The sequence below is a fragment of the Zonotrichia albicollis genome, chromosome 24, assembly GCF_047830755.1.
Source record: "Zonotrichia albicollis isolate bZonAlb1 chromosome 24, bZonAlb1.hap1, whole genome shotgun sequence".
Lineage (NCBI taxonomy): Eukaryota > Metazoa > Chordata > Aves > Passeriformes > Passerellidae > Zonotrichia > Zonotrichia albicollis.
Genome location: NC_133842.1, coordinates 3,020,080 through 3,042,438, shown reverse-complemented (window position 1 = coordinate 3,042,438; position 22,359 = coordinate 3,020,080). Strand labels below are relative to the sequence as shown.

The 22,359-nt window shown below is 47.0% G+C and overlaps 1 protein-coding gene across 1 annotated transcript in view; it reads right to left on the bottom strand.

Annotated features, from left to right (window-relative positions):
* Positions 1–5,169: 5,169 nt before the first annotated feature.
* LOC141731636 (uncharacterized) overlaps positions 5,170–22,359 on the bottom strand; it is a 143,743-nt gene continuing 126,553 nt past the window's right edge. The window contains exon 6 of the mRNA XM_074558050.1: positions 5,170–5,584. Coding sequence (XP_074414151.1) covers positions 5,170–5,584 — 415 coding nt within the window. The remainder of the gene's footprint in view (positions 5,585–22,359) is intronic.

The window sequence follows — 22,359 nt, the reverse complement described above, 5'->3', positions numbered from 1 at the left end:
CCCAATTAACAGAAGATAACTGTCCTACCTCTCACAGATGGCAAATAGAATACACACATTATCTTTCAATCCACAACAACAGGATTTCAAATTAATAGAATGTAACTTAGCATTGCTCAAATCTAACAATAATGAAGCTTAACTTTGCTTAATCTTATCAACCCTGAATTTGCATTAAATTGAACATCACAGAATCAAAAATCAAAATCCTTAAAAGTTATACATACAATAAAATCTAACTTATTCTTATGCTATTAATGGAAAACAGGCACTGAAAAGTTGAGCAATCTGTCATTCAAATACCACCATGATGGATTCACTGCAGGGATTAAAAGGATGCAATAAGTGTGTCACGATCTAATGTAATTTAGTTTTGAGAGAAGCCCATGGTAGCCACAAATTTTATGCAAGCATAAATTTAAGAAGAACTTTTCAAGTGCAGTTTTACTGAAAGAAACAACAATGTGAATTCAGCAAACTGCCAAGCAAACCAGCAGCTTCTTGAAATTGTATTTAGTGTAATTCCAGATGGTAAATTTACCAGCATCTCTGTTAAAGAACCTCTGGCAAGCGCTGGGGGGGGGGGGGGAGGGGGGGGGCCTGGCAGAGCCACGCCAGGGGCTCAGGGGAACTGTGCCAGGAGCAGCCGAGCCACGCACCCCAAACCAGCCGCAGTTCCCCCTCCTGCCCCAGAGCCCATCAGCTCTACACAGAGCGCCTTGCTATCGCTGCCCACGGCCGCCCGGGGGCTTTGGGGGTCTCTGGAGGACAAAACCCACCCGGACGGTCCGTGGGCTCCATGAGGGGGGAGCCAACAACCGAGGAGCTGCCCTGGTGGAGCCGCCAGACTGCCCTCACCACGGGCACTCCCGCAGCCACCATCTGCCCCAGAGGCTGCCGTGGCTGGGGTGGGGCAGTGACCACCCCACCTATGCAGAATTCTCCCTGCCCTCAAACATCCACTGGAGATGTCTGGGGCCGTTCATCATTTCTCTGCTCTCCAGGCCCGAGGCAACAGACTATGGCTACAGCTCTGAGCTTGTGCCCAAGGAAAACACCTCTGGCAATGGGGCTCCATGGATCTGCTCTCGGGAATCCCCCCTAAGAATTGGGGAGTGCCCCAAAACCACCTCAGAAATGTGGGATGACCCAAAAATCTCTTCAGGAATGTGGAATATCAAAAAACTCAACTCAGCAATGAGTTCCCCCTCTCTTGATCATTCCCATCCTGTGGCTATCGCATTCCAGACCCTTTTCCACCCTCTCAATCCCAACTGAACCCATCCCACCCCTCCTGGGCATCAAGACCCCCTTCCCAGGCCATATTTCCTCCATCCCACCCATCCCAATCCCTGTCCCACCCACTGTGCCCCACCCAATGCCCACCTCATCCCTCCTGATTTGAAGCCCACTTTGCCCAAACCCCTTGCAACCCCCTTCCACACTGAGGAGCTTTGGAACTGAGGAATTTTGGGCTGTGATAGAGTAGTTTTCTGTCGAAGGAAGGGGACCAGGACACCAGTTGGTTCATCACAGGCCCTTCGGGTCTGGTCCGGTCCCGGTCCCTCAGGTCCTTCTGGTCCAGTTTATTGAAGAAAGTATCAAACACTCATACAGCAAATAATAAGCTTATGAATATTCCGTAAGCCAAGTAATCTATTGGTTAAACTATAGCATTAACTCATCTTCATTCCTTAGGGGTTACATCTCTCTTTTCTCATGTCTCTTTCACTATTTGTTATCACTCTACAGCTAGGCCCAAGGACACGCTATCTTACAGGTGCAGGACTTGGAATTAGCCACGGTTTTGTACTTTTCCAGTCCTTAGCACCTAAATTCCCAACATCTCCCCTGTTTTTATTTAAAAAAAAAGTTCTATGGGCTAACTGTCACACTCTTTGCAACACAAGAATGAACAATTCTAATAACTAAACAGTATTCTCAGCTAGTAAGGTTTCTCTCTTACAAGGGATCTAAGACAGGAAAACAAACTAAAAAGGCTATTATTATTTATAGGATATGTTATACACTAAATGAAAAAAAAAATTTTATGTGCTATAAAGCTCAAACAAAACTCAGGTGTGCTAATATAATTTATAAAAATAAGCTAAAGAAAGTTTGCTTTCTATACTTAAACAACAAATATATTTTAAACAAAACCAGTTCTACTCACAAATTCTGATTGTCTCTTTTAACTAGAGTTTCTATAATGTTCACAATAATATTTTGCACACAGGTCATAAAATAAACGCCTATCATAAAAGCATAAATCTATTTTACATTACTCAAACTTAATAGCACTTAAATTTAAAATATTTAAATTTTAAATATTTTAATTTAATAAAATTTAACATCACTTAAACTTAAAAAATCAGCTGATTTTAAATTTTATATAACTTATATTTAATATAATTTTAATTTTAACAGAAAACTTTTGGTCAACAAAAGTTTGTTTGTCTGTAATCATAATAGAAAGCAAGTGATATCCCAAAATGAATACCAAATGCTGTATGTTTTTGTTAATCACATGTTTTTAAAAACCAAGCCTTTATTAACTAAAATTTGAAATTATTTCAATTTTTTAATATGTTTATTATTATTTTATCTTATTATTATTATTCATTTTATTATTTATCATTATTTTATTTTATTATTTATTTCATATTTTATTATTTTATTCATATTATTTAGTTAATATTTTATTATTATTTTATTTATATTATTATTATGCCTTCTAAAGTGGCTTTGGAGTAGGAAGCACCACTTTAAAAAACAAACATTTCCTTTGGATTCAGAGAAAGGAAACAATTCTTATTTTAAAAAAATTATATAGCAATTTTATAAAGTGCCTTTTTGAGGAAATACATCAACAGATGTTTTCCTTGTGTAAAATAGACATTTCTTAGCTCAAATCTTTGAGGCACATATACTATTTAAAGTTCGTGTTTATGCATTACCTTCTATATCAGTAATTCAATAAAACTTCTAATCTATACCAAAACTATTTTTCCTTTATTCAAAATGTATACCACTCTTAATTTAGCTTTCAGGGCTTGAGCTCAAACCATGTCATCAGAAAACTCTAGGTTTTTCATTTTTCAATTCTTCCTCTAAGTTCTTTTTCCATTGTGCGTGTTTATTTTTGACTCCACAAGTCTATTATGAAGGCTAAATGAAATACATTCTCTCCTAGGGAACAGCAAAGCTACACTGCATACCACTGAAATAAAACACTGTTTAAGGTATAGCTGTAAAAGAAATTCCCCTGAATTCATTGCTTCCCTTTACATCCATCACATCCAAACAAAGCTTAAAAAATACAAAAAATACACTTATTACATTTCATTTCTACAACCACTTTAACCTGTTTCCAACATTTTTAAATTTTTCTAAATACAATTTTGGAGTCTGATATTCTACTGACTAAGTTATTTTGGGCTTCTGATGTCTAAAGTCTGTTAGAAAGAACAAAAGTCCTTTTTAACACTTAGGTGAGAAACGTCCTGATGTCCTTTGATGTCGCTTGTTTATTATCACTGGTCTCTCAATTGTAGTAGGAATCTTCTTTTGTTTACAAGAGTTACAATTATTACGGCTGTTAAGGTCTCACACTGAAGCTTTTGCCTGCTGTGGGGCAGAGGGAGAAGCGCTCCCGTTGGAAAAAGCGCTCCGGTCCCGCGGCGCGTGTGTCGGAGGGGGCTGACCCCCCTGCGCTGGGCTCTTTGTTTTGCTCGCTGGCAGGCTGTGACTCCGCTGCAGCCACCGCTGGTTGGCTCGGCTTCCCTCCGCGCTGAGTGTGGCGCGGCCCCCACCGCGCTCGGCTCCCGCAGCGGCTCCCGCAGCTCGTGGCTCAACTTCCGCCCTCCCGCGGCTGCACCCATGTCGAGCTTGGAATAGGACAGCCTGGCAGGCATCCCGAGCTACAGCTGCTGCTTTGCATTCAGAAATATGCTGAAGCAGGGTGTAGTATATCACTTGCCATGGCTGGCTCAGTTTCTTTGCTGTTTTATCATCTTCTAACACTGCTTCCCACAATATATCCCGAGATTTTCTCTGTTCTGAGAGTTCATAGACCGTATGTGGGTTAAGGAAAATTTTTTCAGCGTATCCGTAGGCTAATATCAAATTTATCCCCTTTATCTCTCGCCATTTTAGATACGCGGCTAATAACTTATATGCTGCTTGCCTTTTCATACCTCTCTATTTTTCATGAGCGCTCTTGCAGCTTTCCAGGCTTCTGGCAGCACGTAAATGGCTCAGGTCACCGATGTGAACCCCAAGGGTGCTTCAAAGGTCCGGCACCGTCTCGGCTGCGAACGAGACCCAGCTCCAACTTCCCTGACCGTGGCGTGCTCTCTCCCCCTTTTTCTTTTAGTCAAGACGAGAGGGGTCAGCGTTCAGGGTCACCATTATGTCGAAGGAAGGGGACCAGGACACCAGTTGGCTCATCACAGGCCCTTCGGGTCCAGTCCGATCCCGGTCCCTCAGGTCCTTCTGGTCCAGTTTATTGAAGAAAGTATCAAACACTTATACAGCAAATAATAAGCTTATGAATATTCCGTAAGCCAAGCAATCTATTGGTTAAACTATAGCATTAACTCATCCTCATTCCTTAGGGGTTACATCTCTCTTTTCTCATGTCTCTTTCACTACTTGTTATCACTCTACAGCTAGGCTCAAGGACACGCTATCTTACAGGTGCAGGACTTGGAATTAGCCACAGTTTTGTACTTTTCCAGTCCTTAGCAGCTAAATTCCCAACAGTTTTCAGTGGCATTGAGAGGTTTTGCGATGACAGATCAACACCTCTCATCTTTAGAGTGCGAAGAAATGGAGAGAACTACACCAAATATCCACAACCCCCTCCCCCATATCCTCTGAGGCATCTCCTGGAATGCAAGATTCCCCCAAAATATAAGTAAAAAGTGAGGCATTAGATGCCTTTGATGAATTTCTTGATTTTTACCCCAATTTTCTTTGTTTTGAAGGGAGGGAGATAAATTAAAATATAATGAGAGGCAAAGAAAAAGGAACACCAGCCACTCCCCACTGTGTGTCAAAGAGAATGTGAGTCACCAGGGCTCTGACCAATGTGGGTCCTTGGATGGGGATGGAGTTGGAGCCGTGCACAAATCTCTTCCTGCAGTCAGGGCTCTCGCAGGGCTTCCCTTAATGGTGCCTCCGTTGGTGTCGGGTAAAGAATGAGTGGTCTGAGAAGCTCTTCCCACACTGGGGACACTCGTAGGGCCTCTCCCTGGTGTGGACGTGCCAGTGGGTGATGAGGGTGGAGTTGTGCCTGAAGCCCATCCTGCAGGCGGGGCAGCAGAAGGGCCTCTCCTCTGTGTGAATCCGCTCATGTACAAGGAAGTGGGTGCTGGTGTGAAACCTCTTCTGACACTTGGGACACTCATAGGGCCTCTCCCCGGTGTGGAACTGCTGGTGGACAACCAGGTGAGACCTGTGGCTGAAGCTCATCCCACATTCCAAGCACTCGTAGGGCCGTTCCCCAGTGTGGATCCTCTGGTGGCAGATCAGGTTGAATCTCTTCCTGAAGCTCTTCCCACACTCCAAGCACTCATAGGGCCTTTTGCTGTCAGAAAGCTGCTCACGGACCACCAGCTCTGAGCTCTGGCTGAAGCTCTGTCCACCTTCCTGGCTCAGGGTGGGTCTGTCCTCCTCAGAGCACCCTGGGCTGGGTTTGCAGTCCATCCTTCTGCGGGATCTCCAGGGATTTTCCTCCCTGTTGGACTCCTGCACCGTGAAGCCGTGCAAAATGGCCTCTTCCACCATGTTCTGCTGCAGGGATTTTTCCTCCCTGGTCTCCATCCTCAGCTCCTTCTCTGGGGCAGGAAGGACAAGGAGAGGTTGGGATTTGCCTCTGTTCCACAGGGAAGGGGAAGGAGATTCCCCCAGTGCATCCCCAGCAGGATGGGGTTGGCAGCAGGGTTGTCCTGCAGCCAGGGCCCGTGCTGGGCTGGAAGATGGAGCAGGAGAGAGAGGGAAAGGGGCACTGACTTCCTCCTGATCTGCCTGGTATCTTGGGGCATCTTCCTCTTCCTTGCAGCCTCCTCCTCCTCCATCTGGCCAAGGTTTGGGAATGGGAAATCCTGGTTTGGGGAAAAACAAGGTGGGAATGCCTTGGGTTGGGGATTTCTCCTGCTCAAGTCTATCTCTAGAAGTCATCTGGTGTCCATAAAAACATCCAAAAATCAAGAGTGAATAAAAAAAAGCCACCAGGAGTGTCCCATTTTCAGTCTCATCCCTCTGGGGTTCTGGGAGTCCCCCGTCTCAGGACAGCTGGGGATCCCATGGGTCCTAGGGATCTCCCCTATCCAGGGTCCTGCTTAGGGATACTGGGGGATTTTGGGGGGGCCCTCCCCAGCCTGCCCCCAGTCCAGCCACTTGGGGCTCCCCCTCTTCCCACCGCCCCGTCCTGGTTTGGGGCAAATTTGGGAGAAAATCTCCAAAGGGGTTTTCTCTAAAAAGCAGATTCAAGCAGCCACTCTCCCAACCAGATCAGGAAAAGATTTCCTCAGAGAAAAGGGGAAACAACCTGTTTATTTAACAGGCAAAGCATTCACCAGCACAAAAAATGAACAATACTAAACAATAAAACCTCTTGCTGCTAGAAAAGAGATGACAAACTCAGAAAGTCCCTCTGTGGGCTGTAGCTCAGCTCACTCAGTCTCTTATCAGTCTCTTATCAGAGCCTCCTTCACTGGAAATGCCACCGCCCAGGCCTGGCCCAGTGAGCCACAGGTGCGAGCTGCCAGTGGGGCTCTGGGTGTTCAGTCCAGAGCAGGTTTAAACAGCTCCAAAGAAAAAGAAAAATCACAGTCCAGGGAACTTCTCTGCCTCAGCAAGCTAAAAACTAGCTAAAAGCAAAGGAGAGCTCTGTCCTGCTGTCTGTCCATCTGCAGACAATTGATACCTTAGGTTTTAACTTTTTCTGTTCTGTTTTAGTTTGCAGCTTTTAGCTGTATATTAAGTGTTACTGGGATCTTTTCTCAGGGTGGTGAAGACAAAACAATCCTGTTCTAGCTGGAGACTCAAGGACAATCTCTTCAAACTTCAGGCCCAAAGCATAAACAACATGAAAAGAGGAGGGCAGGCAAGCAAGCAAGGAGGATGAAGCTATTAATTGGGCAGTTAACTCCTATGTGCAAATGGACTGAAACTTATAAATATGTGAGATCTCATGACCTCTTTTGCTCCCATCTTAGAGCCATTGATGTAGAGCCACAGCTGTGGCTCCGGTACTGCCAGGGTGTGGCCTTTGAAGGCACTTCAGTAAAAATCCACGTTATTCCTCTTAGCTCCATCTGGTCTCTGTTCCAGCTCCTTAAGGCATCACAACAATCCAGGAGCCAGAATGTGGAGGAGTGAGTGCAGTTTCTGAAAACAAACTGCAGCTTCTTCCTCCTCCCCTTCACTCCCAGAACCAGCATTAAAGGTGCAGAACTCATTTCTGGGCCGAACAGACCGATGGGGTACGAGCATCATGATGCGACCCCAGGACACGCCCCTGTCAGGGTCAGTGGCTCCCGTCCCTGCCTCATCTCCGGGCTGCCGGGGGTCCCCCAGCTCCGGTATCGCCCCTTCCCCTCTCCTCGCCCCGGGGGTCCCCCGTTCCACCTCTTGGCTCTCACGGGGATCCCCAAAACCAATGTCCCGCCCCGTCGGTACCGGGCCATCCCCACGTGGACCCCCCGGGACCCTCCCGAGGGGCTATCGTGGCTCCTCTCCCCCCGAAAAAGCTCCTCTTAGGGAGTCCGGAGATATCCGGGGCTCGAGTCCGGGATCTGCCGGCTCCAAGCACTCAGCAAAAAATCCTCGCGGAGATCCCTGGCTGGAGCCGGGGCGAGCTCGGCCTCCGCCCTCACTTGGGCTCGGGGCTGGGGGCGATGCTCCCGGGGCAGGGGGTGCTGCAGGCTCGGCGTGCGGGCGCTGCGAGCGCCGCGATTCTCCCGCTCCTCCTGACTTCAGTGTGTGACTCGTGTGTGCAAAGAGCAAATCTGGGCAGAATCAGGGCACGGAGGGTTTGCGCGGGAGGATTTGTTGGGATCTGTGCTGGGCACAGAAGGTGTTTTGCATTGCTTTGAGATGTCTGCTGTGGAAAGTGGATTTAATACCCGGCAGAGTAATGATTTTGGCATTTGATGGAGCTGTGTGTTCCCTTGGCTTTGTTGGCTGACAATAAATGAACATCCCTCTGTGTCTTGGGCAGCTCCTTCTCCAAGGAAAGCAGGTGGGAGTTGGAGCCAAGGAGCTGAAAGCTGCAGGTGCAGCCTGGGCTGGAGGGAGCTCAGATTTGCACAAGGCTGCTCTGAGTGCCAGGGCTTGGGCGGGGGAAATGGTGGGGTGGGGGTAGGGACAGAGTCTGATTGATTGTCAGCCATGGAGGGTCTTGTGTCACAGACAACTTTATGAAAAATCCTTTCTTTAGGATTTTTCCTCCTGAGAAGCTGAGAGGCCTCAGGGACAAAATGTAAACAATGATTATGTGCTGCTGTGCAAGGCAACATGTAGATCTGTGATTAGTCTCATGTAGTTGTTTCTAATTAATGGCCAATCACAGCCCAGCTAGCTTGGACACAGAGCTCGAGCCACAAAACTTTGTTATCATTTCTTTTTTTTCTATTCCTCCTAAGCCTTCTGATGGAACCTTTTCTTCTATTCTTTTAGTATAGTTTTAATTTAATATATATAATAAAATAATAAATCAAGCCTTCTGAGACATGGAGTGCGATCCTCATCTTTTCCCTCATCCAAGAACCCCTGTGAACACCGTCACAGTCTTGATTTTCATATTTGTTCCAACTACATGAGGAGGTACTTGGATTCAATGTCAATTGGAGATTGCTATTAACAGGGGGGAAAAAAACCTTAACAGGACCTAAAAAATATTTTCTCACTGTCTTTTTAAAAAGAACATATTCAGTTGAATGCACTTCTGCAATCTTTCTTTGTTAACCACAAAGGATTTGGAAACGGAAATTAAATTATTCCCAGAGGCTTGGCTTGTTCAGGTGTTCTGAATGTTAATGAGCCCTGGGACACTGAATTCCTGCACTGAAGAGCTGAAGGCTGAACAAGCCTCTGCAGCAGGAAAATTCAGCAGCAGCCTCCAAGGTGCTGAGGATGTCAGCAGCTCCCACTGAGGCCATCCCTGCCCAGAGACCGTGGGGGAATGGGCAGACAAGGAGAGCGTCCCTGGGGCTGGGGCAGCACAACTCAGAGGCACCAGCGGCTGCAGCTGGGAAATGGAGTGTGGAATGTGGCTGGGAAAGTCCTGCCAGGGCTGTGCCAAGCAGGACAGGCAAGCCCTGACTGCCATCCACTAAAAAACTCTCTCAAGGAAACATTTAAAAGGAATTACAATTGTTTGTGTGCTCTGAGTTGGACTCCCTGGAGAAATATGAACTGGAGATTCTCAGGAGCTCAAAACAGCAAAACAGCCTTACTGGCAATTTTAGAGAATCAGGGAAACTTTGGCAAAAGGTTTAATGATGACATTGTAGTGGTTTTGATTTGTTAATTTCAGATTTTTCTAATCTTGAGACTTCTTAGTTAATATATTCATGAGTGTAGCAGGTTTTTATGACAGTTGATTATTTATGTATATATTTTGTTGTGAGATAGGATTGCGAGAAAGGTAAAATAGGTGTAAATTTTTAATAGGGTATACAAAAAAATATTTATTAAAGGTAAATAAAAGAAAAAAGACAGTAAGAATAAAAATAAACTCTTTAGAACACTTTTTCTTCTTTACAACTTTTTCTTGCTTACAATGTAAAGAAACTAAAAATTGCTTGTTAGTTTAATATTTTAAAGTTATGGAGATTTTTTTACAAGATTAAAAAAAAATTTTTTTGTGGTTATTAATTTTGTCATGGATAACAGTAGTCTGGGGAACTTTATTCTTATGAAGCTGTATTTATTGCTACAAACTTTTTTACAGCTTGTTGATGGGTCATGTCAATTTATGAGATATTGTTTTAAAGATGAGTTCTTTAAAGGTAAAAAATTTAATAATTTACATTTGAAATAATTTTTATTTCTGGAAATACAGATCTTCTCTTGGGGATAGAGTATTACTTTTTTTTTCCTGTTTAAATTTTGATGAAATTGCAGGTATTTTACATTTGTTTATTTTAGTATGGAGGTTTTTTGTTTGATATTAATTTGAATATTTTTAATAGTTATATGTTTTATAATGAAAAAGATTTTTTTCTTTATAGTTTATAAGAGGATTTTAGTTTAAATATTAAGGTTTTTTTTCTTCTTTTTTATTTGGGATTTAATTTCCTCTTTACTGTCTTTGATAATTTAATTTTTTTTATATGCTTATATTTTGATTTTTCTTTTACTTGAGGGAGGATTGAAGTATTGAAAGGATTAACACCTGACCTGCCAGTAACTTGTGGTGAGATTTGTGGTTGGCTTTTGTTAGGATTGGTTTTATGGTTCGTTTTAGTGGGTTTTGTGTTTAATTTTACTTGTACGGTTGTTTTGTATTGGTTGTAGGTTGTAGGAGTTTTTAGTTTTAGTTGTGTTGGGGGAAGGGGACTTGATGGTAAGATTTTAATAGCTGTGGCTGGCTTTGCTCTGGTTGGGGTTTTGTAGCCTCTCTTGTTTTCCTGTTTGGTAGTTGTTGGGGTTTGGTTTGGTTAGAATGGGGCCGATGGGGAGGCGGCAGCCTGGGGAGGGAGGAAGGGGCTCAGTCCACGGCAAGGTTGCTTGGTTTGGTTTGGTTTGGTTTGGTTTGGTTTGGTTTGGTTTGGTTTGGTTTGGTTTGGTTGAGATGGGGGCTGGGACCAGGGCCCACTGCTTCTTTGTTGACTGGAAAAGAAAGAGGAGATTCCTGGATTTTGTCATCTTTAACATTTGTGTTTCACAGAAGTGTGTACAGTATCTTAGTGGTCTAACAGATTGTCAGTTACACAAAAAGTTTTGTATTACTTTTTAAAATTATTTTCATGTCAAACTACAACTGACATTCAGTCAACAAAAAAACACTTCTCAAAACATTGACTTGGCTCATTCAACTTCACAAACTCTAAGCCTGTTCAATTAAATGGTAACCAAAATTTACAGGAACACAGAAACAGAAAAAGAAGGCACAGAAGGAGAAAAACACAAAAAACATACAGAGAGGGACACCCACAGCTACCAACTCCTGGATTCCACCACTGTTCAGATGGAAATTCCAAGAAAAGGTAGGGTCAAGATGTTTGCTTGCCTTGTGGTCAGCCTCAAATACCCCTTGGTCTCCCTGGGCCCTTCCCCCAGGTGGGACTGTGGGTCATTTGGTCCCTCAGGAGCTGGGCTGGGGCTGCAGAGGTGGCTGTGGGGCATTGCCTGTGCTGTGCCAGGGACTGGCAGACACTGCTGGGCTGGGACAGAGGCTCTGGGGGGATTGGGGTTCCAGGGCAGGGCAGGGCTGGGGTTAAAGGGCAGGGCAGAGCTGGACCTGCCCCTTCCTCCCCTACACATGAAATGTTTCAAGCCAACAATCTCCTCCAGTCTATCAGAATAGGGAATGTTGGAGGTGAAATCCCAATTCTGGCCATGGGTTCTTAGAGGTGCAGGACAGTTCTTTTTCATAGGAAGGAAAGCACAGAGCCTAATGTTTGAAAGGCAGTTGAGAGACTGACTAGGCCAAGGCCAGACAGACTTGTCCGGAATGGCAGATTTTGTCTGGGAGCAGTCTTTGGATTATGGGAATTTTGGAGGTGGAAGCCCAATCTTGGCTATAGGCACCTGGAGAAGCAGGACAGTTCTTTTCCATGGGAAGGAAAGCATGGAGCCTTCCCCAGTGGTTTGAGGAGAGATGGGAAGTGACCCTTGTGAAACCACTGCAAGACAGACTTCTCCTGGCAATATTCCTATTGGAACAATCACTGGATATAAGGAAATTAGGAGGTGAAATCCCAATTCTGGTCATGCGTGCTTGGAGGAGGAGAGATCATTTCCATAGGAAGGAAAACATGGAGCCCCAGTGTTTCAGCAGCAGCAGAGAAGAGACCCTCAACATGCCAAAGTCAGTTGGACCAGTCAGATGGTCCCTGGGAGGCCAAACCAGCCAGAGCTGTTCTTTGTTCCCTTGCTTTTATGGGGCCCCACAGTGCCATAATGGTGACTTGTTTCCAAGGGGTCCGGCAGTGTCACAATGGTCCCTAGGTTTCATAAGGCCCTGCAGTATCACAATGGTCTCCATGATTCCATGAGTCCCCTCAGTGTCAAAATGGCTCCCTGGTTCCATGAGGCTGTGAAGTGTCTTAATGGTCTCCCCATGGTTTCATGAGGCCCTGCAATGTCATAATGGACCTTTGGCTCCATGGAGTCTTGCAGTGTCACAATGGCCCCAAGGTCCCATGAGACCCCAAAGTGTCGCAATGGTCTCCATGGTGCCATGAGGCCCCTTGGTGTCACAATGGACCCTTGGTTTGATGCGGCCACTCAGTGTCACAATGATCTCTACACTCCATGGAGCCACACAGTGTCAGTAGAGTCCCTTGGTTCCATGAGGCCCAGCAATGTCACAGTGCTGACCATGATTCCATGAGGCCCCACAGTGTCACAATGGTCCCTTGGTTCCATGGGCCCTGTGCTGCTGCATTCCCCCCCCTCCCCTTCTCAGGCCGCCCTGCCAGCTGAGAAATGCTCCTTGGGCCTCGGACTTGGCCAACAGCCCCTGGGCTCAGCTCCTCTGCAGCTCATCACAAACACTGTCTGCTCCAGGCACTGCTGCTGCCCAACCAGCTCCTGCTTTCTGTAGGAGCAGCCCTGGGAACTGTTTCTGTTCCCTCTGTGGCACAACATTCCTGTTCTCACACTGCCAAAGAAAGCTGTTGGTGCCAAGTGTGGCCAGGATGAACCATTGCTGGGACTGAAGCCCCTCTCTTGGGGCCCTGCCAACAGCGCTCCAAAAGGAGCCCTTGGAGCTCTCCTGGGCCAGCGACTCCCTCTGAGTGGGGCCTCTCCCAGCCGGGAACTCTCCCATTTGCTGCACTCGGGGATCCTGAACAACGACAGAGCCTGGGCCGATCCCCCCACTCCTCCAGGCTCAACCCTTTGCCTTTTGCTGGGGAGATGCCAAAGGATCCACAGGGAGCATTGCCTGCCCTCAGGGGAATTGCTCACAGGTGCCTTGCACTGACTCTTGGTGTCTGTGTGCACACAGGAGTGCCTGTGCTGGGGAAATGTGGAAGAAATGCTGCTCTCTGAGGGGCCTGAGTGCCTTGGATAGCTGAGTCAGTCAGATATCCAGATATCAGTAAGTAAGGTTAAGTCACAAGGTCTAAGCTAAATTAAATGCTGATAAGAGCTGTTCTTTTGCTAAATTGTCACATTTTATTTAAGTTATTGGTAAAGTTAAATATTGTTAAGTGTTATTCCTCTGTTGAATTGCTAAGTCATAGGTTATAAGTAGGGTAAAATAGTGTTAAGTGCTGTTGTTTTGCTAAACTTTGATGTTTAAGGTATGGGTCACATTTAAGGTGTAATTTAAGTCCTGTTAAGTGTGAGGCCTGTTAAGTCTTTAGGCCATATTCCTTTCATCCTTACCCTCACTTGTGTCACACACACACACGGACAGTTCTCAGTTAATTTCTGGTTTGATTCCCTGGATTCTGTTTGGTTTTGTTGTTGCTTTGTTTCCCTGGTGTGCCTGAAGTGTCCAGTCAGGAGCAGAGTGGCTCTTGCCAAGGAACTTTGTGCTGCTGTCCCTTAATATTCAATCTGGTTTTTGCTGATCCCTTGCTGGGGATTTTTTCAGTGCTCTCAAGGCCTCGTTCGTAGCAGGGTGAAGGAGCCCTGGCCCAGGCTCTGGCCCTGGGGGACACGGGGACGCTGCCGGGGGGTCCCTGTCCCCCTGTGCCACCCCCAGGGCCCCGGCCCTCCATCCCTGTGTCAGGCTCTGGGGTCGATCTCGTGGAACATCCTCTGGGGGCGGGGGGACCCGGGGGGACAGGGGGGGACCCTGCTGTGCACGAGTAGGGTTGGACTGCTCTGGGGGGAACTGTGAGGGGGGCCAGGGCAGTGACCTCATACAGCCCCTGTGATGTCACACAGCCATCTGTGATGTCACACTGGCCCTGTGATGTCACAGGGACAACTCTATGTCACCCTGTGATTTCATACAGCAATGCTGTGACATCACAGAAGACTGATGTCACAAAGTCACCCTGTGATGTCACAATCTCTTCTGTGATGTCACAGCCTCATCTCTGATGCTACACAGCCACCAGGTGATGTCACAACCCACTCTCTGATGCCTCAGAGCCACACTCTATGATGGCAGACTCTGCTCTATGGCCTCACACCCTGCTCTGTGATGTCACAGCCAGCTCTGTGATGTCACCACCAGCTCTGTGATGTCACAGAACCCTCAAGAACCCTCAAGAACTCCGTTCTATTGAAACACTGAAGTTTCTTGTACTTTGAAGAGATCCCTGTCAGGGACACGACTGAGAAAATGTCCCCAGGCCCCAGGCAGAGCAGAGAACTGGAGGCAGTGATGACAGGTGGGACAAAGAGAAGCCAAGGCTTGGTGCCCTGGGGCACAGCAGGGTCTGTGCCACCAAGAGCTGGGAGGAGACACCTTGTCCTGAGGCCCTGGGGCCTCCTGGCACAGCCCCAGCCAGGCTGGGCACTGTCAGCCCCTTGTCCTGCCCTCAGCTTCCCCCCCTAGCCCACATCCCAGTGCCCTCAAGGATCTGCTGGAAGGAGTCCCTGGGGAGCCTTGCTCAGGAATGGCACAGGGGGCTCCTGAATGCTCCCTGCAGGGACTGCAGGTTTGTCAAAGGACTTGGGGTTTGCCTTTAGCCTTGGAGTCTCTGAGAGCTTTGTGCAGACATGGCCTCCAATTATGTGTTGTAATTAGTCTCTGCAGAGGCTTTGTCAGTAACAACACTCAGTAGGGCTCATTAATGCTTCAAGGTACTTCAGTTATTTTAAGGAACTTGGTGTTTCCTTTTGATACAGACTCTGTGAGAGGTTTGTGCAATCATGGCCCCAATTATCTGTGTTAATTAGTCCCTGGAGAGCTTTGTAGTGACACTCAGTGGGGCTCATTAATGCTTTGAGACACTCAATGTGTTGAAGGTACTTTGGATTTTCCTTCCCACACTGAGTGTCTGAGAGCTTTTTGTGCCATCCTGGCCACCAATTCTCTCCTCCAAGGAGTCCATGAGGAGCCTGTGTTGGAGAGGGACCTCAGTGGGAGCCATGAATGCCTGGAGACACTTTGGGTGTTTCCTCTGACTTGGACTCCTGGCAAGGTTTGTGCAATCTCCTTCCAGGCCCTGATGTTCAAGGGCTCGGCTCCAAATGCACAGTGAGGCTCATGAGGATCAAGCAAGTCCTGACAAACCCTGGCTCTGCCTTGATTTCCCTCTGCTGCAGTGTAGTTGATTAGGAGGTTTTCCTTTGACAGTTATGGAGAAATAGTTCAAAGAGCTTCCAGGAAATATGTAGACCTATTTTAAAGGGTGTCTTTTATTGCTGTTCTTATTACACAAGAGATGATTGCAGCATTCAGTGACTGATATTGATGCAGGGACTCTCCTAAGGAGCCCTGGCCTGCTCAGAGAAGCTGTGCCTTGAGCTCTGAGCCAGTGTGGACAACCTTGCTGTTGCGGTGTGTTGCAATGTCCTGTTTTAAACTTCCGGTCCCTTCCCAGGTGTGCCTATACCTTCTCCCTTCCCCCTCACCCCTCGCTGAGTGTGCGTTGTCAATCAGGCTAACATACCAGCAAGGCGTCGTGTGATTGGTCCCTCAGGCCTGGGGGACATTGGCCCGTATAGGTGTCCCTAGTCCCTTGAGACCCTGCCCCTTCACCTGGTTGGTGGCTCACCTGTCCCCTCCCCTTCCCCTGCCCTGAGCTTAAAAGGTTAATGAGACCATGCGGCCTCCATCCTGTTGGAGGAATTGCCCCGGCTCAGACCTCTGTACCCGTGGAATAAACATCTGGATATAACCCTCCAGCAGAATCCACTCCTTCCTTCTCTTCACCATCGCCAGAAGCTCTCTCTCCTGAGGTAAACGGAGTCCTGACAAGCCTGGACTTGCGTCTGTGCCCTGCTGCAATCTCCAGCAGCCACGGTATCTCTGGGAGTAAAACACCACAGTGCTGCCTTTGGCCCAGCAGCGAGGGTCAGAACTGGCCCAGGCACCATCTAACTGGTTATATTGGGATTCATATTCCAATATATTGGCGTCCCTGAGGCAGGCAAAGTGACTCCGCAGCCTGAAAACGGACTCGCAGTACCTCAGAGAAGTTTCTGTCAGCCGTGCATCCTGCTGAAATGAGCCTGGCTTCAAGACTCCCAGCTAGAGACTTTGGGAATATTCCCAGAAAAAGTTTCGTGGACTGTTCGGCGCCTATGGAAAGTCCAGCTTCATTGTGGTGAGCAGATTTTCCAGAGGAAGAAGAGGGTAGCCTCTCTTGCACCCAGAGAGAGGTCCTTTTCCGGTGGAGACCTGCCTGCCTAGACCCAGCCTACAGCTTCCATTTCACGTGAGTATCTCTGCTTTCGGTAGAGCAGAAGCTCAAAAACAGACTCTGCCGTGAGTTCTGTTCCTTTTTGCCTTTGCATTTTTGGCTGCGCAGCCCCAGAGACAAGAATTCATAGCGTTCTAGCTTTAATTTTCTGCCACGTGTTTCACTGTCTTTTAGAATTCGCGCCGGAGCAGGATCGCTCTCTGCCCTTCCCCCCCGGCTCAGCAGCGTGCTCAGACACGTGTTAGGAGACTCTCTTTCTCTTTCTCTTTGCGGGGGAGGAGGGGGGGCTCTCTTTCCACGTGGCCGGGGGATCTGCGGGGTCAGGAGTGTTCTGCACATGCGGCGGGGGGCGCCCCCCGGTTTCGGCTGCCACGTGGAGTGGCTACTCTCTCTGCTCCGCGGGGGGTTTGCATTCCACCGCGGGGGAGGCTTTGTTTCTGCCTCGGCTCGGCAGGGCGTGCCCTGCTGCTGCTGCCCGGGAATTTTAAAAGCAGTATATACAGCTGCATTGTGAAGCTTTTGTCTGCTCGTTATCGCTTTCTATCTGTGATTTTTTTAGAAATTGGTAGCTGATTTTAGCTTTGTTTTTGGTCAGGCGGGATTAAGTACTTTGCTTTTTACATCTAACATGGGTTCCAAACTTAGCATTGTACAAAGGGGAGTGTATTATACTGTTGTTAGCATTTTAGTCAAGAGTAATGTGAAATTCTCTAAAGGAAAATTGAAACAGTTTATAAGATGGCTTTTTCTGCAGTTCCCAAACATTTCCCCTGAAGAAATCCACAATATTCAATTCTGGGATAAAGTTGGGAATGAATTGATAACCTTAGGACAATCTGGCAAATTATCCTCAGCTAAATTTGTGTTCTGGAGTTTACAAATTTGAACAGCATTGCTCAAACAAAAGGAAATGGAGAAAAAGCCAAATGTAAAGCCATGTACCTCTGCTCTCCCTGTTCCTCCCTCTCCCTCTAAAACCCCTAAACCTCTTTCCCCAAAACTTGGTATTTTAAAGAGTGCAAACTCATTGGGAAGTCGGCTCCCAGAGTGTGCAAGAATACCTGAGTTGTTTTGTTCACAAAGCCCTGGCCAGGCTGCGTGGCTTTCCCAATCCCCTGTATCCCCTCCTCTAAAACCCAGAGCACGTGTTAGCTTTCCGGAGAGCAGTGATGTCCAAAATGGCCCCCAGTCCCTAGGGGGTCCTCAAGATGGTGGATGCCATGTGGCATCTTCCCAAACCTGGTCTTCTTCTTCCCAAAATCCTCTTAAGCATCCCAAAATTCCTGCCCCATCCCCCTTTCCTCGTGACACCTTCCCCCCTCCCCCCGCCTTTCCTGCAGTACCCTCAGCTCCGCCCCTCTACTCCTCCCAGGGGGCGGCTGCTGACGTGATGTCACCAGGTGACCCCGCCCCCTATTCCCACAGTATCCCCGTCCCCTGCCAGCCCCTTGACCCCGCCCCCTGTTCCCACGGTTTCCCCGCCCCTTGCCGGCTCCCTTTCCCCGCCCCCTCCCCGGGTTCCCACGGTGGGGACACACCCACTGCCTGTTCCCAAACTTGTAGCTGTGATCCCAATGCTTCTGATTCCAGGGATACAGAGCAGGGGACAGCAGACCCAATGCATAGTCCCATGTTGTCACTAGCTCCTGTTACGTTTCAGCCTGCAGCTCAAGCCAGGGCAGCTCCAACTGCTAATTGGAGTTCTTTTGGACAACCATTGATTAAAGAGATCTGTAAATCTCATAAGGAATATGGTCCACACAGTCCATATTTCCGTGGCCTTTTAAATTCTGAATTGAGTAGGACTGTGGTAATCCCACATGGTTTAAAACAGCTTTTTTCCTGCCTCATGACATCCACGGAATTCAAATTATGGGAATCAGCATTGAAACAACTGCTAAAAGATGCTCTCCCAGGCTTACAGGCTGATCCAAACACAGCGAAAGACAACAGTGGTAACCCTATCACCATTGAGCACCTCTGTGGTGAGGGTCAATGGTCTTCACCCTCTATCCAAGCTACTGCAATTCCTGCAGAAACACTCGAGAAAGTAAAAGAAGCAGCTGAAAAGGCATTCTTTTTCCTCCAACCTGAGGGGCCTTTTGAGCCCTATAGTAAAATTAAACAGCTACCATCAGAGCCTTTTTTGAAATTTGTAGAAAGGCTAACTAGAGCCATTGAAATACAGGTTGAAAAGGAAAATGCAAGGGAAGCAATTTTAGAGGAAACAGCGTTTACAAATGCAAATGAACAGTGTCGAGCGGCAATCCTGAGCCTTCCTATGGAACCTCCCCCTACACTAAAAGATATGCTTTTAGTCTGTAACAGGAAAGTGCCTCTGATGACTGTGGCTGAAGACACCAGACCAAGGCTGCTGCCAAGACCACCTCAGCGTGTCGCTGTTGCCAGCCCTGCACCTTTTCCCTCAGCACAGCAGTACCCTGGGCAGCAGTGGAGACCAGCAATGGTTGAGCCCACTAAACCATGCCTGCTTTGTAATAACCTAGGACACTGGAGTAACCTGTGCCCCCTGAAAAGGGAATTTGATGAATTTAGAAATGGCAGGGGAGGAGAACTGCAAGCCCTCCCTGGGGGTCAACAACAAAAAAACGAAGAATAAAGCGCCAGCCTGCCAGGCGTGCAGACATAAAAGGAGCAGGCCAAGAGAATAAGGGTAGCAAAACAAATCAAGCGCGCGATAATATTAACATTTGTGTAAGTGAAGCAGGTGCTTCAAAGACCAAGTCTGCTAGTCCACTGTTGAAAGTGAAACAAAATAACCTTTGTTGTGATTTAAGTGATTCTGTATTAACCGCATCTTCTGTCAATGAGCCTTACAGGTTGCAGCTGACAGAGTCACTCCACCTGAAGGACACTGACTGGCATTTTGTCTCTGTAAATCCTGAACAGAAGGGTACTTGGAACCAAATTCGTTGTAAGTACATCATCACTGGGGACAAAAACACACCACAAGAGATCGAAATTGCTCCGGGAATAACAACATCAGATCCCAAGCAATTTGTTCTCAGCCTGCACTGTTTCCACCCACCCCTGTTTCTTCCTAAGGGACAAATTGTTGCTCCAGCTATCCCTGTGCCATCTTTACCTGAAAATATCGATAAACAAGGGCCCACAGTCGCCCGGGTCCAAGTTATTGGGACAGATAAACCCAAATTGTGGTGCAATGTCAGTGGGGGTGGGGAGTCTAAACGTATTGAGATGCTTGTAGACACAGGTGCAGACTGCACAGTGATTCCAGTACAAGACTGGCCAGCACACTGGCCTTTACAAAATGTTGCTGGTCACCTTCGAGGTGTAGGAGGTCTGCAATTGGCAAGGCAATCCAAAAGCATTATTCAATTCGAGGGTCCAAACGGACAATTGGCAAATATCCGTCCATTCGTGTTAGATTATTCAGAACCTTTGTTAGGGAGAGATTTAATGGCCCAGTGGGGTGTCACAATTGATATTCCAGACTCTCCACAGCATTTTTGTGCAGCAGTCATTGAACAACAGCGCCCCACCCAAAAACTTAAGTGGAAAACAGACGAACCAGTTGATGTGAAACAGTGGCCACTCAGTAAACAAAAAATAAAGGTGCTTGAGGAACTAGTACAAGAGCAACTAAGAAAGGGCCACATTGTGGAGACCATGTCCCCATGGAACTCTCCAGTGTTTGTCATCCAAAAAGCTGACAAAAAGAGGTGGAGACTCCTCTGTGACCTCCGACAAATTAATAATGTAATTGAAGATATGGGTTCTCCTCAACCTGGTATGCCATCCCCAACAATGCTTCCCCAAGATTGGAAATTAGCTGTTATTGATATTAAAGATTGTTTTTTCCAAATCCCATTGCACCCTGATGATGCACCGCGTTTGGCATTCTCTGTCCCTTCTATCAATTTAGAAGCTCCTATGAAAAGGTACCATTGGACCGTTCTTCCTCAGGGCCTAAAGGTATCTCCAGCTATCTGCCAGTGGTATGTCTCTTCCCTGCTTTCCCCAGTGCGTGCAGCCGCAGAGAAGGCCATCATCTATCATTATATGGATGATATCCTTGTGTGTGCCCCCAATGATGATTTACGCACGCATGCGCTTGACCTAACGATCGATGCATTGATTGTTGCAGGGTTCGAGCTCCAGGAACAGAAAATTCAAAAGATGCCACCTTGGAAGTATTTGGGCTTAGAAATTGGAAATAGGACCATTGTTCCTCAAAAACTAGAAATCAATCCAAGGATCAAGACCCTTGCGGATGTCCACAAGTTGTGTGGGTCTTTGAATTGGGTAAGACCGTGGCTTAGTCTGACTAATGAAGACCTTGCCCCTCTTTTCAATTTATTGAAAGGGGGAGAGGACCCAGGTGCTCCTAGGTCTATTACCCAAGAGGCACAGAAAGCTCTAGAAAAGGTTCAGATTGCAATGTCCACAAGACAGGCCCACCGATGCCGGCCTGACCTGCCATTCAAATTTATCATCCTAGGTAAATTGCCACACCTCCATGGAATTATTTTCCAGTGGGAGGAAAAACAAACACCTAAGGCAAAGGACACACCAAAAAAGGACCGGGACCAGAGGGACTCTCTCTTGATCATCGAATGGGTTTTCCTCAGTTACAAAAGGTCCAAGAGACTGACAAAGCCTAAGGAACTGGTAGCAGAACTGATCCGGAAAGCAAGGACCCGGATCAGGGAGTTAGCAGGATGTGATTTTAAGTGCATTCACATTCCAGTTGAGTTAAAATCAGGTCAAAATACTATGAAAATACTGGAACAATTGTTTCAAGAAAATGAAGTGTTGCAGTTTGCTCTGGATTCCTACTCAGGACAATTTTCGGTAGCACGGCCCGCTTGCAAATTGTTTGAACAAGATGTTCAATTTACTTTAATATTAAGAACTGCTCTAAGTAGGAGACCTTTAAAAAGGGCTCTAACTGTCTTTACAGATGCGTCCGGGAGGTCCCACAAGTCCGTTATAACTTGGAAGGATCCTCAGACCCAGCAGTGGGAGACGGACATTGCTGAAGTGGAAGGTTCACCTCAAGTTGCTGAATTGGCTGCGGTTGTTAGGGCTTTTGAAAAGTTCTCAGAACCATTTAATCTGATTACAGACTCTGCATACGTGGCAGGAGTAGTATCCAGAGCAGATCAAGCAATACTGCAAGATGTATCTAACATTGCACTTTTTGAATTGCTTTCCAAACTGGTAAAGTTAGTCACTCACCGAGAGCAACCATTTTATGTGATGCATGTCAGGTCACACACTGACTTGCCAGGGTTTATCGCTGAAGGCAACAGAAGGGCAGATGCTCTTGCTGCACCTGCAGTGATGGCCACTCTCCCAAATGTTTTTGAACAGGCAAAAATCAGCCACCAGCTTTTCCACCAAAATGCACCTGGCCTGGTTCGCCAGTTTAACATCACTCAAGAACAGGCCAAAGCGATTGTGGCCACGTGCCCAAATTGCCAACAACATGCACTCCCTACAGTGAGTACGGGAGCAAACCCAAGGGGACTGAACAGTTGTGAACTGTGGCAAACAGATGTAACACACATACAAGCTTTTGGACGGCTGAAATATGTTCATGTTAGTGTAGATACCTTTTCTGGAGCGGTCTATGCTTCTGCCCACACAGGAGAGTCATCTATTGATGCTATTAAGCACCTCTTACAGGCTTTTTCTTTCATGGGCATCCCCAAGGAGCTGAAAACTGATAATGGGCCTGCTTATAAATCCAAGGAATTCGGGAGCTTCCTGCAGCAATGGGGAGTAGAGCATAAAACTGGCATCCCCTACTCCCCTACAGGTCAAGCCATTGTAGAAAGAACTCACCGTGATATTAAAAGGGTCC